We start from the raw sequence: 16048 nt of genomic DNA, 5'->3' as shown, positions 1-16048 counted from the left end.
CTCACCTGTGTAAAGCAATTAGGAAAGACAGTGAAGTGAAGTGGGTTGTGGTACTACAAATATGTTGATAATATCCAGGTTTGTTTTTCATTGGACTGAGGAGCTCTGCTTGATTTGCTTTCTCAGTGGGAAGGTCATGGATGAGAACAAATTGACTGAGGCTCGATCTATACCAGATGGATCTACTAGGTATGAGTAAGCATCTCAGGGGCATGGAAATTTGACATCTGCTTCTATTATTAAGAGGACAAGCCATGCCTGTGGATGAAGCTTACAGGGATGCCTTGAAATCCCTAAGGGCACCTGGATATATAGAGTAACAATCACTAACTGGGCAATATCACATTTTGTAAAAAAATACTTACTGTCTTTAGTGATATTCTTAGCCCCAACTACATCAAAATGTCTCTCTACCTTTTTATACAGTCTGAAGGAAACACTCCTAAAAATATCTCTGTTTGAAGTCAGGGTTTTTTGCATCTGGTAAATAGCTGGCAATTCAGTTTTACTTTATCCTAGTGGCATAGTAGCATTTACTACCACAATTAATTGTAAAGGATGATGTAAAGATGAATTAAGATGGTATTTAACAAATTCAATTTAAACAGTATATTGAGAATTATCTTTTTTTTTTTTTTTTTTTTTTTAATCTATAAACTCTGAACAGATATTTCCAATATATATGGTACTGGTCTGAGATTGTTTCCATTCAAATCTCCAGAGACATTACCATCAGTTGTAGAGATGTTAGACTCAGGTCAGTAATGAAAGCTCCAGAAATAATCAATAGATCATATATGATCATATAAATTGATCATATTGATCATATAAATGAAAGAGCTGATGAGTATCTTTCAAAAAGCTGAAAATCTCCAGCTAACAAAAATACAGGAACTTACACTGCATTAATGTATAAAGCTCTTTAGTCTTTAAAACTGAGTCATGCTTTCTACCCCAAAACAAAGACAGCCAGCATATCCTCCAGGAAACTCCAGATGTTCAGTTCTTTCTATAACTTGTAAAACGTTTGAAGTTTGGTTTAATTTTCAAGTCTAGTCCACACTTCTGCTCTTTTTTCTACTTGAGAAAAACAAGGTTCAAGGTGACTTGAAATAATTATTAGTTACTGTTAAACATATAATTGCTGCTGAAATTGTGGCTTCTGTTCTGCCTAGTTCTCAAATGTATGTTTGTGTTTATGCTTAAGAAAAATTTTTCACAAGATGAGCTAATATGCTGCATGCGCGATATCAAATGCATTCCTACTCCAGTTGGTCAACTGGACCCACTGGATGGAAAATTTGTAAAATTTATTAAAAGCTTACCATCTTTCAAATTGTTCATTCAATCTTATAACTCAAAATCCAACAATAAGCAGTTTGTTGCAAAAATCCATGTCCTCTTTCTTTTTTTATTCTGACAATCATACTATAGCTGATAGTAACTACTATATGAAGAGAGTCATACATCTCACTAATTACATGACTTTTGCTTCTTTCTGACAGTTTTTTAATGCCAAACATTCTTTCCACCTATTGCAGGTCCAGAATGACCAAAGAGGAAAAAAGCCTGAAGCTCAATACATCCATTTACCTTCCCAAAATTGCTAGATATTAATCAAATGTCAACATATAAACTCTTTATGACTAAGAAAAATGGGGACAGATAATGTGATTCATTTTTATCTAGCTGTAGTTACACAGTAACATGATTTCATTGTTTTCAAAGGAGTTATTACCATCATCTAATTGGAAAAAAAAAATTACAACACCTCACTGAATTAGTTTCTATAAAAGAACATCAATTATGAAAAAAATAATAGTCAATGTATTTGGACTCTATTTTTATTGTTATCTCTCCTAAGATTTCAGCTATTTGTTTCCTTACAAATTTGTCCATCTATGTTCTAAATTCCAACAAAATCCAAAGCCCTATGGCAAGTGGGGTTAAAAGATGAATTTACAGTACTTAAGATCAAAAAAGCCTAGAGGCCTGATTGAAATGTTTTTGTTGTACAAAGATATTAACAGTTTAAAAACATCATCAGTTCACTACAGATGATGTATAGCTCTATATCTATGCTTTAAATCACGACATGAGAAATCATACTAATGGGTACGAAACACATTTTCTTCCTTTTTTTCAACAGAAGTTAATGCAAAGATATCTCCCCCAAAGAGTAATTCATAATGAAGAAAAACAAAACTATTCTTATAAATTCCAAGAATGAGAAGGAAAATCGAACTATGTTTGCACTTTATCAAATGAGCACATTATTCTTTTATAAACTGCACCACCAACTTTAGTCTGGCTCTGTGGAAAGAAGACATCTATTTCAAAGCACCCATTATTTCCCTCATATTATCTTGTTAGATCCATTGCAGCTAGAATGGAAGCTTCACAGGCAGCAAAAGCATAAGCTCTTTACTACCTTAGCTAAGTCTGCAGTTCGAAATGTGACAAGTAGGGAAATTACAGGGTATAAGATGTAGATGTTTTCCTGCATTACGTTTTTGATTCATAAACATGTTTACATAATTCAGACATCAAATCTCTTTGACAGTCTAGAGAAACATCGATGAGAATACAGTTCAGATAAGTCAATGAAAATTTTCATATAAACTTCAGGCAAAGATTGTTCCCCAAATCTAGAAATATCTGGTATTCTTTTTGGTGGATGAAAATGAACATAGTCTATTTTCAAGCTTTAAGGGTCCTCTTACATTTCAACACCCCTAGTTCTCCACCTTCATATCCTGTGATCTCTTGGACATTAAAGGATTAAAAAAAAAGAAAGAAAGAAAAGAGATACAACTACAGTTGGGCTACCAAGCTCACAGCATTCTTCTTTGCTGACAAAGGCTGCATAGGTCCAGTGTTTATACATGAACCTGATCCAGCCGAAATCAACAGTAGGCTTTTCATGGACTTCAAAGGTTTTTGAGATTTAAGCCCTCATAAGGGTTAGCTGTGAGAAAGATCAGAAAATGAAGATGCTTGGTGTAAACTCCTAGTCAAGTGAGCTTTTGGTGCAAGATTTATATTTGCTAGGCACTGACTCCCTAACATCATTTTGAATGCATCTTTTCTGTTACATCATAGACTTGATCATTAATCGTACTTCTAATTTTTAAAAATACAGATGCAAAATAGTTGCACTTTCTCTGTTTACAGAAGGTAGAGATGTACTCAAACCCAGTTAATCACAGAAAGCAAAAAATCATACAGAAGAGATGACGGAGATGCAGACCAGCTTATGAATAATAATCTCCATTTGTAGATACGCGTAAATTCAGAACTCAGTCTTAAGAAATTTGCCCTTTGTGCAAAATGACAAATGTTCGGCATCTGGGAAATCAGTCTGATTTCCAAGCTGTATGAGAAATGTATTGTTTTTTTTTTTTTCCCTTATAGGACGCTTACTGAACAAAATACACTTAAATACAGTTAAGAGTGCTAGTTAATCACAGAGACAACTCATATGCAGACAATAATAACAATACGAACAGACCTAGTATATAACCTATCCTTTCACTTTATAGTAAATGGGTATATGTTGGAATGGGAAAAGGACTTGCATTTGAGAAATCCCAGTATTTCTCTTTCAGAAGTTTGCTAATACTTTTCAAACGCAACACTCCCTTCCCTCAGCATACACCTATGATGTTAAAAATATGCCTTGACAATATTTTCTACACATAGAACATCTATCTCAAAACATATTAGTGGCATTCCTATTAGTTTTATTATGTTTGGTATCATGCACATTTATCACACTAACAGCAATTTTAATTTTATGAGCAAAAGCAAAATAGTATAAAGACTTTTCTTCTAATATATAGTCATCCACAAGCAAAAAGCAAGAATGTTCAATAAAATTGTTCACCAATCTCTTATGTTTTCATACAGTTTATTCAATATGTTTTTAAAACTTACAGATGCGACACAGAGAAACATCTTAATTTGGGAGGGCAATGCTCAAAATTTTAATAACAAATCAGAGAAATCAAAACTGCTAGATAGCAATGACCAGGCTCTATAACCCTTGAGCTCACACTGACTGTGTAAGCCCTCACTAATGCCAAAGAGATTTGACTTTGGCCATGAAAAAAAGTCAAACCCCCGACCTGGATGTGACTGCAAAGACTAATCGGGAATCAATTCCACAATGCAGATTCTTAACACCTAGAACAGTGTAGGTGTTTTCACTAGCTGTAGCCATCATTATTCAAAATGAACATTTCATCTTCAGAAACTTTATATAAGATCATGTTAGAAGATCTGTGCATCTCTTGTTCACAATGGCAGATCTCCATAATATGAGCACACCAAATGTCAGAATAATTATCCAAACCATATGCCATCTGATCAATAAAAACAGAAGACTAATCTAGAGTTTTACAATTTTTTTACAAAATCATAATGTAACAGCAAACATTCAGATTTGTCTGTGGAATGAAATTAACAGCTGTGTGCTTGTAAAGAGACATATGAAAGTCAGAATTATTTAACACAAAGACTATTTTTGGAAAGGAGATGAATACTGAAATGGCAATACAAGCAGATGGCACACATTTCCTAAGTAGTAACATGTAGAAAAGATTATGAACACGTCCTGGAAGACCTAGATCCCAGTGCCTGGGTAGCCTGTGAATTGAAACTTAAGTATTCCATGATTAAAACACAACATACCTACTAAGTATCATTACAAAAGTAGTGCAGGTATTTTCAAAAGGCTCTATTATCGAGTATCACAGCTGCTCCAAAAGTAACATCTCCTATTTTATTACATTGGCCCACATCAGAGGCAGATGTTGGTGGTATCGCAGTAGAGGCTGAACATTCCTGCCAGTATTTCATTACAGAATCACAGAATTGCAGGGGTTGGGAAGGACCTCAAGAGATCATCAAGTTCAACCCCTCTGCTAAAGTAGGTTCCTTACAATAGGTCACACAAGTAGGTGTCCAGATGGATCTTGAATATCTCCATAGTAGGAGACCACACAACCTCTCTGGGTAACCTGTCTAGAGCTCCGCTACCCTTACCATAAAGAAGTTCTTCTTCATGTTTGTATGGAACTTATGGAACTTCCTCTGTTCAAGTTTTAGGCCATTGCTCCTTGTCCTAACGTTATACACTATTATGTTACATTTTGTTTCCATTTGACAGATGGCAGCAGATGAGTAATGTAACAAAATGGTGTCTGATACGGAAGTGCAGATGAAACAAAGGTGTGTCACTGAATTCCTCCATGAAGAGAAGTAGCACACATCGACATTCACTGATGCTTGCTGAATGTTTATAGAAACAAAGCAGTCGATGTGAGCACAGTGAGGTGGTGGGTAGCACGTTTCAGCAGTGATGACAGCAATGTGAAAAACTAGCCATGTTCTGGATGGTCAGGCACAGCTGTCACATCACAAGATTAAGAGCATCTCCATCAGCTCATTTGCACAAATCAGCAAATTATGATCAAGGAACTGTGTACAGGGCTGAATATCTGCTTAAAAGCATTGGAAACAGTGGTGACTTTGGAATATCACAAAGTTTACACCAGGTAGGTCCCACAAATGCTCACACAGGAACAGAAAGAACCCCATATACAAGATTGTCAAGACCTACTGAACCAAGTTGCAGACAGTAGCTCAATGTCCAAGCGGAGACTGGTGATGTGTGGCATTCCTCAGGGATCAGTGTTGGGACCAGTGTTATTGAATATCTTTGTAGGTGACATGCACAGTGGAATCGAATGCACCCTCAGCAAGTTTGCAGATGACACCAGTTGACACGCTACAGGGAAGGGATGCCATCCAGAGGGACCTAGACAGGCTTGAGAGGTGGGCCCATGCCAATCTCATGAAGTTCAGCAAGGCCAAATGCAAGGTCCTGCATTTGGGTCAGGGCAATCCCAAGCAAAGGTACAGGTTGGGTGGAGAATGGCTTTAGAGCAGCCCCGAAGAGAAGGATTTGAGAGTGTCATTTGATGATAAGAAAAGCACCAAGAGAAGCGTGACCAGCGGATTGAGGGAGGTGATTCTGCCCCTCCACTCCGCTCTCGTGAAACCCCAGCTGGAGTACTGTGTCCATTTCTGGAGCCCCCAACACAAGAAGGACATGGAGTCGTTGGAGTAAGTCCAGAGGAGGGCCACAAAGATGATCAGAGGGCTGGAGCACCTCCCCTGTGACAACAGGCTGAGAGAGCTGGGGCTCTTCGGCCTGGAGAAGAGAAGGCTCGGAGTACCTGAAGGGGGCCTAAAGGAAAGCTGGTGAGGGACTTCTTAGAAGGTCAGGTAGTGACAGGACAAGGGGAAATGGCTTTAAATTGTAAGAGAGTTGATTTAGACTAGATATTAGGAAGAAATTATTTACTGTGAGGGTGGTGAGACACTGAAACACATTTCCCAGCAAGGTTGTGAATGTCCCCTCCCTGGAAGCACTCAAGGCCAGGCTGGATGGGGCTTTGAGCAACCTGGTCTAGAAGGAGGTGTCCCTGCCTACAGCAGGGGGGCTGGAACTAGACGATCTTAAGTGTCCCTTCCAACCCATACCACTCCATGATTCTATGAATATAAAACTGAAAGTGACAGTTTCCTGGATTGTACCATTACTGATGATGAAATGTGGTGTCACCACTACAAGTCAAAACAGCTGCCAATGAATTGGAAAAATGTGAATTCTCCATTGAAGAAAAGGTTCCAGATGCAGCCCACAGCAGGTAAAGTGATGTGCGCTGTCTTCTGGGATAGGAAAGGGGTGATCCTTCTGGATTTCCTGGAACCCAGACAAACCATAACCTCTCACAGCTGTATTGTGACACTGAATACGCTGAAGGCTCAAAATTCAAATCAGGTCAGAGGAGAAAACCTTTCACTGTAATACAATAACACCAGGCTCCATGCTAGTTTGAAGACCATGGAATGCATTGCCAATCTTAGCTGGATTGTCCTACGAAACCCACCATACAGACCAGATTTGGAGCCTTCTGACTTTCATCCGTTCAGGAGGATGAAAGATGGACTATGTGGGCAACACTTTCCTAAAAACAATGCTGTCATAGCAGCTGTGAAAATGTAGGTCACCTCCACTAGTGCAGATTTTAACAAGCGCAGCATGCAGGCTCTAGTTCATCACTGGTGAAAATGCATAGCTAGTGGCAATGACTACGTTGAAAAGTAGCATTTTGTAGCTGAGAATTTTCTCCATCAAATAGTGTTACTGTGCTCTTTGTATCTGCTGTAGTTCACCAAGAAACAAATAGGATGCACTATGGTCAGAGAGACCTATGTAATTTAAAGTTTTCAAATTATTCAAGACTGCTACAATGAATGATTTCTTCATGATCTTAGTCTTCTCTGCAGCAGGGCACAAAGAGACATACGAACCCTAGATTTTTCAGTTTGGCCTAGAGCTTCCATCTGGAATTGATTGCAGGTTTTTGCAGGTACAATCACTTTGGAGTTACAAGCAATTTGAAGGCAGATGTGCTGGCATTTAGACAACTAACGGCCTGACTTGTAGGTAAAGTCTGGCACTGCCTATCTGGAGGTAATCACTTGCACACTATTTGCTTGGAGGTATAAAATCTGAGAACTTTTTTTGTTGTTTATTTAAAAGAATTGCCTGGTTTCCCTCAAAAACTTCAGTCGTTCTGATAGGCCATGATCTATTTAAAACACTGAAAACTAACTCCTGCCACTACACAGTTATCAGTCATTCAACTTAAACTTTTAAGGCTTTATTGTTCCCTCTTATAGCTGTTATAAATTACACAACATGAAGAACCATTAGCTTAAAAGAACATGTTTCTATCCTTTCAAAAACAAATTTTGAGTTAGCATAAGCCAATCTAGCTTCATACTTACTTACTAAGTTGTAATTCTTAGTACATTACTACCAGATATGTATTGTCACAGTTAAGAGGGGAAAATATCTCAGTAATTTCCCTTCATTTACCACAAACCTGGCTTACCATTTGAGGGATGTCTGCACCGCAACAAAAAGATGGACTGGAACTCATTTAGTATTCAAGATTAGCTTAGGTATGAATACAGAACACCTGCGTGACCAAGTTCATCCATACCTGTTGGTACGTTTTTAATCAGTGCCCACTTTAGTTTAAAGCAATAGCTCATGAATGGTAATTACAATTCTGGATCACACTATATGTATATACATATGGATTTCCCTCTTAATAATAAATTAATATATTTGCCAAGATTCAGTTCACAACTGAAGACTACCAAAACAAAACAACTACAGAGATATGCAGATATCTAAAACACTAAGGGGAAAAGAGTATCTGCTTGGATTTAGCAGTAGCATTTTGTTTTTAATGCACAGACAATCATAAATGACCATTTATGATCATACATAAACTAAGACAAGAAAATGATAATACTGAGAGTGAATTTAAAATCATTGTATCTTTAAGATGTTACTATTGTCTGCTCCAGTCACTTCTTCTGGTCCAGTGCTAGGCTCTCCAGTACTCAAGAGATGCAGATTTAGTGGAGTGTGTCCAGCAAAGGCCCACTATGATTAAAGGACTATAGCATCTCTTGTAAGAGTAGAGACTGAGAGAAGTTGGTTTGTTGTGCCTGCAATAGAAAATATTCAGGGGATATTATCATCATTTATAACTATCTGATGGAAGGGAATAAAGAGAACAAAGCCAGATAGACTCTTCTCAGTGGTGCCCAGTGACAGGACTAAAGGAAAATGAAACAAGGGAGCTTCCCTCTGAGTATCAGGAAGCACTGGAGTTTTTTGGTCTGTTTTTTTCTTTATATAGTGAAGGTGACTGAATACAAGAGGCTGCTCAGAGAGGTTGTGGAGTCTCCATCCTTTTAGATATTCAAAAGCTGACTGGAGATAGCCCTGGCCAACTTGTTCTAGCTGACCCTGCTCAAGGAGCTTGAACTAAATCCCAGAAGTGCCGCTGGATCCCTACTCAGTGACTCTGTGAGCACGTAGCCATCGCTCCCTCTGTTCCTGTGACTCCACACATCACACATGGCCAGTCTAACCAATAACTACCAACAACCTCTTGCTGCTGCAGTTCTTCCATCCTCTGTTATGTCCCACTATGCTCATGGCTCCTCACCTGGCGCACAAGATGTACAGCTCTGCTACCTGAGCCTATTTGACAAGTTGTATGGATAACGCAGAAAGATGTCATATCTTGCAGACCTCTCAAACAACTAAAATGAAAGATCCATGAGCTCACAGGTCCAAGTAAACACTGTTTGTTCCCCATAACATTTTCATACTGTATATTTAGCCTATGAGCTTACTCTGACATTTACCCCAAGCTCTTACTCACAAATAAAACTTTCAATCATGCTGTTTTCTGAACCTGGCTGAGAAGACAGGCAGTAGAGGTTAAAATACAAACTGTGCTTCCACTCAACTTGAAAATGGAATACTAAAGGCCATTGCCATACCTGCTCCCTCAAAATGGAACGAGTTCATCTAAACTAATACCACAGATGGGATAGGCTACTCATACACAGCAGTGCAAGGAGTCCTTCGTCTTACTCCAGTAAAATGGATTAGGTTATAGAGAAAATCTTTAGCTAAACTAATCTGAGACTCAAGACTCTTTTTCAGATAGCTAGGTTCTTATTTCAGGTTCTTATTTATAATAAAAGAATGAATATCAAAAAATAAAAATAAAAAGTTGCAGTAACTGTGACCAGGACTTCATGAGGCTTTTCCCTAGTGTGACTTACTATAAAGCTGGATTCAAAAAGAAACTTTGGATACCTCTGATTAGAATCTGTCACATTTCTAGTACATCAGCAAAAACATGGAGAAGGGAACTGCCCTAACCATTAGACTGAAACTGTGGAGGGAAACAATGCATCACTTCTCATTACAACCTCAGCCTCTACACCCACCTTCTTGGTATTCCTTGGATTTTCTCATGGAGCCCAGGCACCTTAGACCTTCCCTTCTCTCCAAAACAGAGAAGGAATTGCCCTCCCTTTCTTCTAGCATACAGATATGCTCTTTTAGATAACAGTCCTATAAAGACAGCACTGAACTGTTAGGTTCAAGTCACTGTAGGCGGGCCACTTGATGGTCATGCTTTTGGTTGCTGGGAGAACACTCCAGCCATCCTCTCTTGTTCAGATGATTTGGAAAAAAAAAATGCCAGAAACAAAGCACAGAGGTTGGAACTCTGCTCTACAATGCAGTCACCTTGGGCCATGGCAGGGTTCCAGTGACCACTCCAGTTACTGCCTCATGCACCTCATGCAAGTTTTTCAAAAGCCATTATACCAAAGGCTTAAACCCCAGTCCCAATACCCAAAATAGCTATAAGTGAGTGCCCTAAACACGGGACTAGACAGTCATGCTCTCTTTTCCTTACTGCCTCTGGTCACAGGTCAATGAACATTTCATTCCACACTGTCCAGTGGCCAAAGCTCCACAGTTTGGATGAAAATGTTTTCTCCCATCTGCAACAGTCCAATGCTGCACATACTTCAGGAAGACAGAAGATAAATGCTGCAGCCTCTTCATTCAGAAATGGAACATCACCCTCCACTGTGGATGAGTAGTGTAATTTATGTGCTTATTTTTTTTATTTGTTCACTCTTTTTGTTTTAAGAAAAGATCTTGTTCCAGTATGGTTTGTATGAAACTTCCCAGTCTGTAAAGGTCATATACAGATATAAAATGTATGTACTTATTATAGACATGGAAGAAATGTATGCATTTCATACATACATGACCCATGTCGTAGGATATCTCTCATATTGATCACATATGTCCCTTGTTGTGATCTCTGCCTAGAATTCTCCAAATTTCCAAAAGCTGGAAAAGTCTTGAGAACTGCGTAGCAAAAAGCAGACATCTGTGCCTGTTCAGCAGGCATTCTGAAGATCATACAGTTTAGATTTAAGTGACCCATTCTTCTTCTAGCTCACACCAATCATCAACATGGAAAACAAAATCAATTCTTTGATTTGTGTCTTGGTTAAAATATAATCCTGCTGAGAATGCACCTTTAAAATGGCCTTATAACTAATGTCCAAACATAACTTAACAACAACAACAACAAAAAGCACCATCAAGAGAACAGCTCTCTTGACCTTCTCAAACAGAGGTGGTAAAGAAAAGTGAGTGAAAAGTCTCTGCAGGGGAAAAATAATGAAAATCTCTTGCGCACAATATGAAAAATATCAGTTGCCATTCAAACACAACAAACAGCAGATAGAGAAGCAATGATTAATTGCTGTTGATACACTCATCCTCATTCCCTGTGAAGGTTGTTGAAGTGATTTTTGAACCACATGACATGAACTCTCTGAAATGTGGTGGAGTCCTCCAACAAGCATCTATTTGCTATCTCCATGACCTCCCACCATTGAGGCGCTACCTAAAGCAGTGCTGGGAAATGAGTGGGTCACTTCTTTCAAATTTTATTCTAACTGTGGGATACTGCAGTTCCTTTCTGCTCCTGTTTGGAGGAGCTGGTGTTTGGTTCACTTCAAAGGTTGAATCAGATTACAAGATAAGTGGATATCTCTACAATGAAAAGAACTCCAGAAACTGCTGCCAGTTTAGATGAAAACGGAGGGGCAGGAGGATGGCTGCTTTAAAAGGAGGAAGAGAAGAGAAAATTAGAGGAATATCATACCCTTAAGCACTCTTGGACGTCTACTTGTGAGAACACCCAGTGTTCCCAGTATTACAAAACTCTCCTCCTTTCCTTCATTAAAAAGACAATGAAAAGCTTAACTTCTATAAACGAGAGCACTTTATCTTCCAAACATTTACAGCCGTTTCATATCTTGCAGGAGTTTAATCCCTGGTAATTTAGATAAATTACCGTGTGCTTTAGCAGGTTGGGGTTAAACTGCAAGATTTTCACTGATTACAAAAAAAACCCAAAAACCAAAAAACAAAAACACCCAGTTATTAAGTTCTATCTGAGTAATTTGCAGTTTATTTCACCCTGGCTAATTAAAATGTAATCACTATTGTTTGGCAATGTGCATTCTGTCAGCAGTTTTAAGTCAGAAAAGAAATCATGCCGAGAAAACACAAACGCATACAAAGAAAAAGCCTTTCACCAGGAACAGGCTTGATCTAAACTGCCTCGTTAGTGCTTCGTTAGCCACTGAAACTGTAAAACAAATAAGTTACAATCGCCTGACAACGCAATAACCGCTCCCGAGATAATGAACTACTTTAACGAGCCCTCTGCTTCCAAGAGATGCCGCGAAGCGAGGCCCGCGCTGACAGCGAGTGCTTGGCCGCCCCGGACCCGGCAGAGCCGCGGCGGAGCCTCACCCCGGGCAGCGCGTCCCTCCGCCTGGGGAACGTCCCCGCTCCGTCCAGCTGGGAGCCAGCCACAGGCACCGCTGAAACCAGCACGTTAAGCTTTCCTTTCACGCTTTTTCTTTTCTGCTGTCGGCTTGCCCTTAAGTATCTCTCCCGACAGCCTTTTGCGCCAACACCTTAAAGCTACTTTACCCCAGAGCATTTGGTTCCAGTTTCTGATTCAGGGAGACGCACGGGGAAGGCGAGGAGCGCGCTGTATGTAGGGTTGTGCTACCCCGACGCGGGGCGGCTGCGATTCCCAGCGGGCTGGCGAACCCTTCCCAACAAGGACCTGACGGCTACAGAGCGAGCAGCACCGGCCGCTCTGAGGGCTTCCGTCATTCCTTTGGCTCAATGCTTGCATAGTTTAGAACAGGTGAGGAGGGAAGAAGGGAAACGCGTTTGTTGGATGGGGAAGAACAGGCAGGCACTCACCTCCCGCAGTCGCTTTAGGAGCTTTCAGGGCTCTCTCCCACCCCATTCCCATTCCATTAGCCAGAAGCCCGCCCGTGTCTTCCAGGGACACCTGCGAGGAGCCGGGCGCGCCCGGCCCGCACCCCGCCGCCCCGTGGGCATATGACACGCGCGTGCCGTGCCGGGAGCGCAGGCGACCCGAAGAGCCGCTGCCTCCTCACAGCGACGGAGGGACCGACGCGGCGGGGCCGTGCCCACCTGCCCGCCGCCGTCCTACGGAAAGCCGCCCCAAAGTTTGCCCCGGAGCGCTCCGGCCCCCGCAATCCTTAAGGCCGCGCCGAGCGAGCAGCGGGGGCCGGGTGTCCCCGCGCGGCGCCGTGCCCCTACCTGGAAATGCTTGAAGAAGGCGGAGATGCGGGTGATCTGCAGGCTCAGGCACCTGGAGGTGCATCTGGCGGTGGAGAACGCCTCGTCCTGCCTGCGGGCGGCGGCGGCCCCCGGGCCGGAGGGGCTGCCGCAGACGGCCGTCACCCAGAGGAGCAGGGCGAGGGACGCGCCGGGCGCGCTCCGCACCATCGCTCCGCGGGAGGGGACGGCAGACGGGCGGCCGGGCGCTTCGGGCTGAGCTGCTGCTCGCCGGGCGGGTGCCGGGCTGCACTAGGGGCAGACAGCTCCGCGCCGCAGAAACTAAACAAGAAAGTTCAATCATTCAACTCTCCTCATCCCCTCTCTCCCTCCCCTCGGCCCACAGCCCTCCCCCGCTCGGCGGCGGGCGGGCCGAGGCTGACAGCGGCCGCGCCATTGGCTGCGCCGAGCGGCAGCGCCGGGGCGGGCGGGCGGTGTGGCCGCGGGCAGGTCGGCCGCTGGGAGCGGGGTCCCTGCCGCGCGCCGCCACCTGTGGGGACCCGGCGGGCAGGAGCCGAGCGCCGCGCCCTCACACACATACACATACACATACACATACACACACACACACGCACACACGGACACGCACATATAAGGGCCGAGGGAGCGACTCGCGGGTGCTGCCCGGCCGCCGGGGAGCGACCCGTAGCAGTGCGCCGCCGCTCGGCCCAGCCTTGGCCCTCGCTCTGTTAGGTACAGGGACGAGCGAGGACGTGGTGAAATGACATTTTGAAGCGCGGTGCGCTTACAGGGAACGTGGTGAGCGTTTGTCCCAAGGTGGAAGCCATAAAGGCTCTCCTGAAGAGAATTATTAAGGAATGAAAGTGTACAAGTCACCATTCCAACACCTTTGGGTAACAGCTGCGAAGTTAAAATACTGTCTTCAGCTTTAAAATGGCTCCCACACAGCACGCAGCAACTCAGGTCCCTTCTGCTCCTTCAGCTCCTGCGTGCGGTGGTATGTAGCGCAGAGGTTACACGCTGCATTCCTCCCTGCACGTACAATGCACGGACTCCTCCCGCCGCAAGTATGTGCTGCGAGAGAGCAACGGGGTCTGCTCGCACTGCCATCTCTGGTTTGGGCCTCCTGAACCTGAAAACCCCCTGGTTGCACAAGCTGAAAGGAGTCTTCAGGCCACTGCAGGAGATGTGGTACAAGTTGCTAGTTGTAGCAGCCATTAATAGTGCTAGCTATAATACTACTGTAAATAATTGCTTAACGTGGTTATCGAACACTGTATTTAAACACTGTACGAAACAAGCTTCAGCATAAGCTAAGTGTGTTTTGGGAAAGTCACCTAAAATCTCATCAAAATACAGCAGTCTTTGACCAGTCCTGTACTAATTTTGCACGGCTATAACTCTTTTCTTAACATGTGTTCCAGTGTACACAAATGTGAAGTAAAGCACATACCCCAGTGATTACCAGTATATATATATATATATATATATATATATATACACCTGCCACAAACCTGTGTATATGTGTAAAACAGAAAATCGATGTCTGTTAAATCTAGACTGAGAAATCAGCAGCTAAGCTGCATGGTCAAGGTAAGATATAACTGGAAGTGAAACAAATGTACTTTGCAGCTCACACTGTCTGAGCTAAATTCTCTTGTCAATTGACTCGGAAGCACTGGAGAGAAGCCAGTAGGGTACATTCACTCCTGCAAGTGTTAACAAATCGCAGTGACAGTTTGTGTCCTTCGATGCTGGAGGGAGCACAGTAACCAGAAGAGGTCACCTGCCACTTCCTGGCTTAGAAGCCTCCCCGCTGCGTGCACGGCATGAGCATTCTCCGCAGGCTGTTTTGGAAATTAAGCAAGGAAGACTGCCTCAGCAACACCTGCAGAAGTCTTCCTCATCTGCGGAGCTGGAATGATCACCTGCAGCTTTCAATGAGCAGAAGTCGTAGGTGACCCAGAAGTAGTGATCCCAATTCTGACTCATTTCTTGCTGCCTAGAAAACCAGTTAGGGTTCTGCTGGCAGCAGCTGATGAGTTTAGTCTAATTTGTCATCTCTGTGTTGGGAAAGAATAAGGAACCGCATAATAGAACAGCACAGAAGTAAAGCACAGTCCTAGAACTACTGTGACAAATAGTGATGAGACCATTCAGGCTTCAATATTCAGAAATTCCCAGTTTCTCACAAACTTTCACACAGATTTTATTAAGCCTTAACTGAATTCTTTGTAACTTTTTGCCTTGAGTCAGGAAAAGACTGATTCATAGTGTTTACAGATACACCAAATGCTTTCAACTTTTGCCATATTTCAGCAGATAATACGAACTGCCTGAAAAAAAAAATACAACCATCTATAAATCAGACTACAGATCTGGAGGGGGCAGATGGTTCTATAGATATATCCACAGTGTTAGTGCCAAAGCAATCTATTTAGTGTATTATAGATTTAAGTAAAAGGGTAGGAATCCTGTTTCTTTTGTTTTATAAAGCCTGGCAGCAAAGGGCATTGAGCCCTTAAAAAATGTAAAAGTTCATGAATACACAGTTTACTCAGTTGCTTGTGTTTGAAAGGTCACGGTTACAGAGATCATCAGTGCAGCCTGTGAATTTCTTTTAAGCGAGGGCCGACTTGGTTAGCACACAAAAGGCTGGCTGTTCAGTGCCAGTAAAACTGAATTCACACAGGTCCTGTTCCCTTGCAGGAGATTAAGAAACAGCCTCCTCAGCTCAGTAGTTCTATGGGTAATCAAAATCCACCATTTACTAAATGTCTAGTAGACCAAAGGATAAGATACGCATATTTGTAAATACAGTTGTATTAAAGAGGTTAATAGATTGGATAATAGAATACATAAATTTGGAAATAAATGGGATACAGAAACCAAGCAATCTTTATAAAGATATTCATGGCATCTTTGAATTAGTCA

The 16048-nt window shown here is 42.1% G+C and overlaps 1 protein-coding gene across 2 annotated transcripts in view; it reads right to left on the bottom strand.

Moving 5' to 3' along the window:
• Positions 1-14532, bottom strand: part of ANOS1 (anosmin 1) — a 138698-nt gene extending 124166 nt beyond the window's left edge. For both annotated transcript variants that reach the window (XM_021410864.1, XM_021410874.1), the window contains exon 1: positions 13136-14532. In XM_021410864.1, coding sequence (XP_021266539.1) covers positions 13136-13324 — 189 coding nt within the window. In that variant the 5' untranslated portion in view covers positions 13325-14532. The remainder of the gene's footprint in view (positions 1-13135) is intronic.

This window comes from Numida meleagris, chromosome 1 (assembly GCF_002078875.1).
Source record: "Numida meleagris isolate 19003 breed g44 Domestic line chromosome 1, NumMel1.0, whole genome shotgun sequence".
Taxonomy (NCBI): domain Eukaryota; kingdom Metazoa; phylum Chordata; class Aves; order Galliformes; family Numididae; genus Numida; species Numida meleagris.
This window is presented reverse-complemented; position numbering and strand designations above follow the sequence as displayed.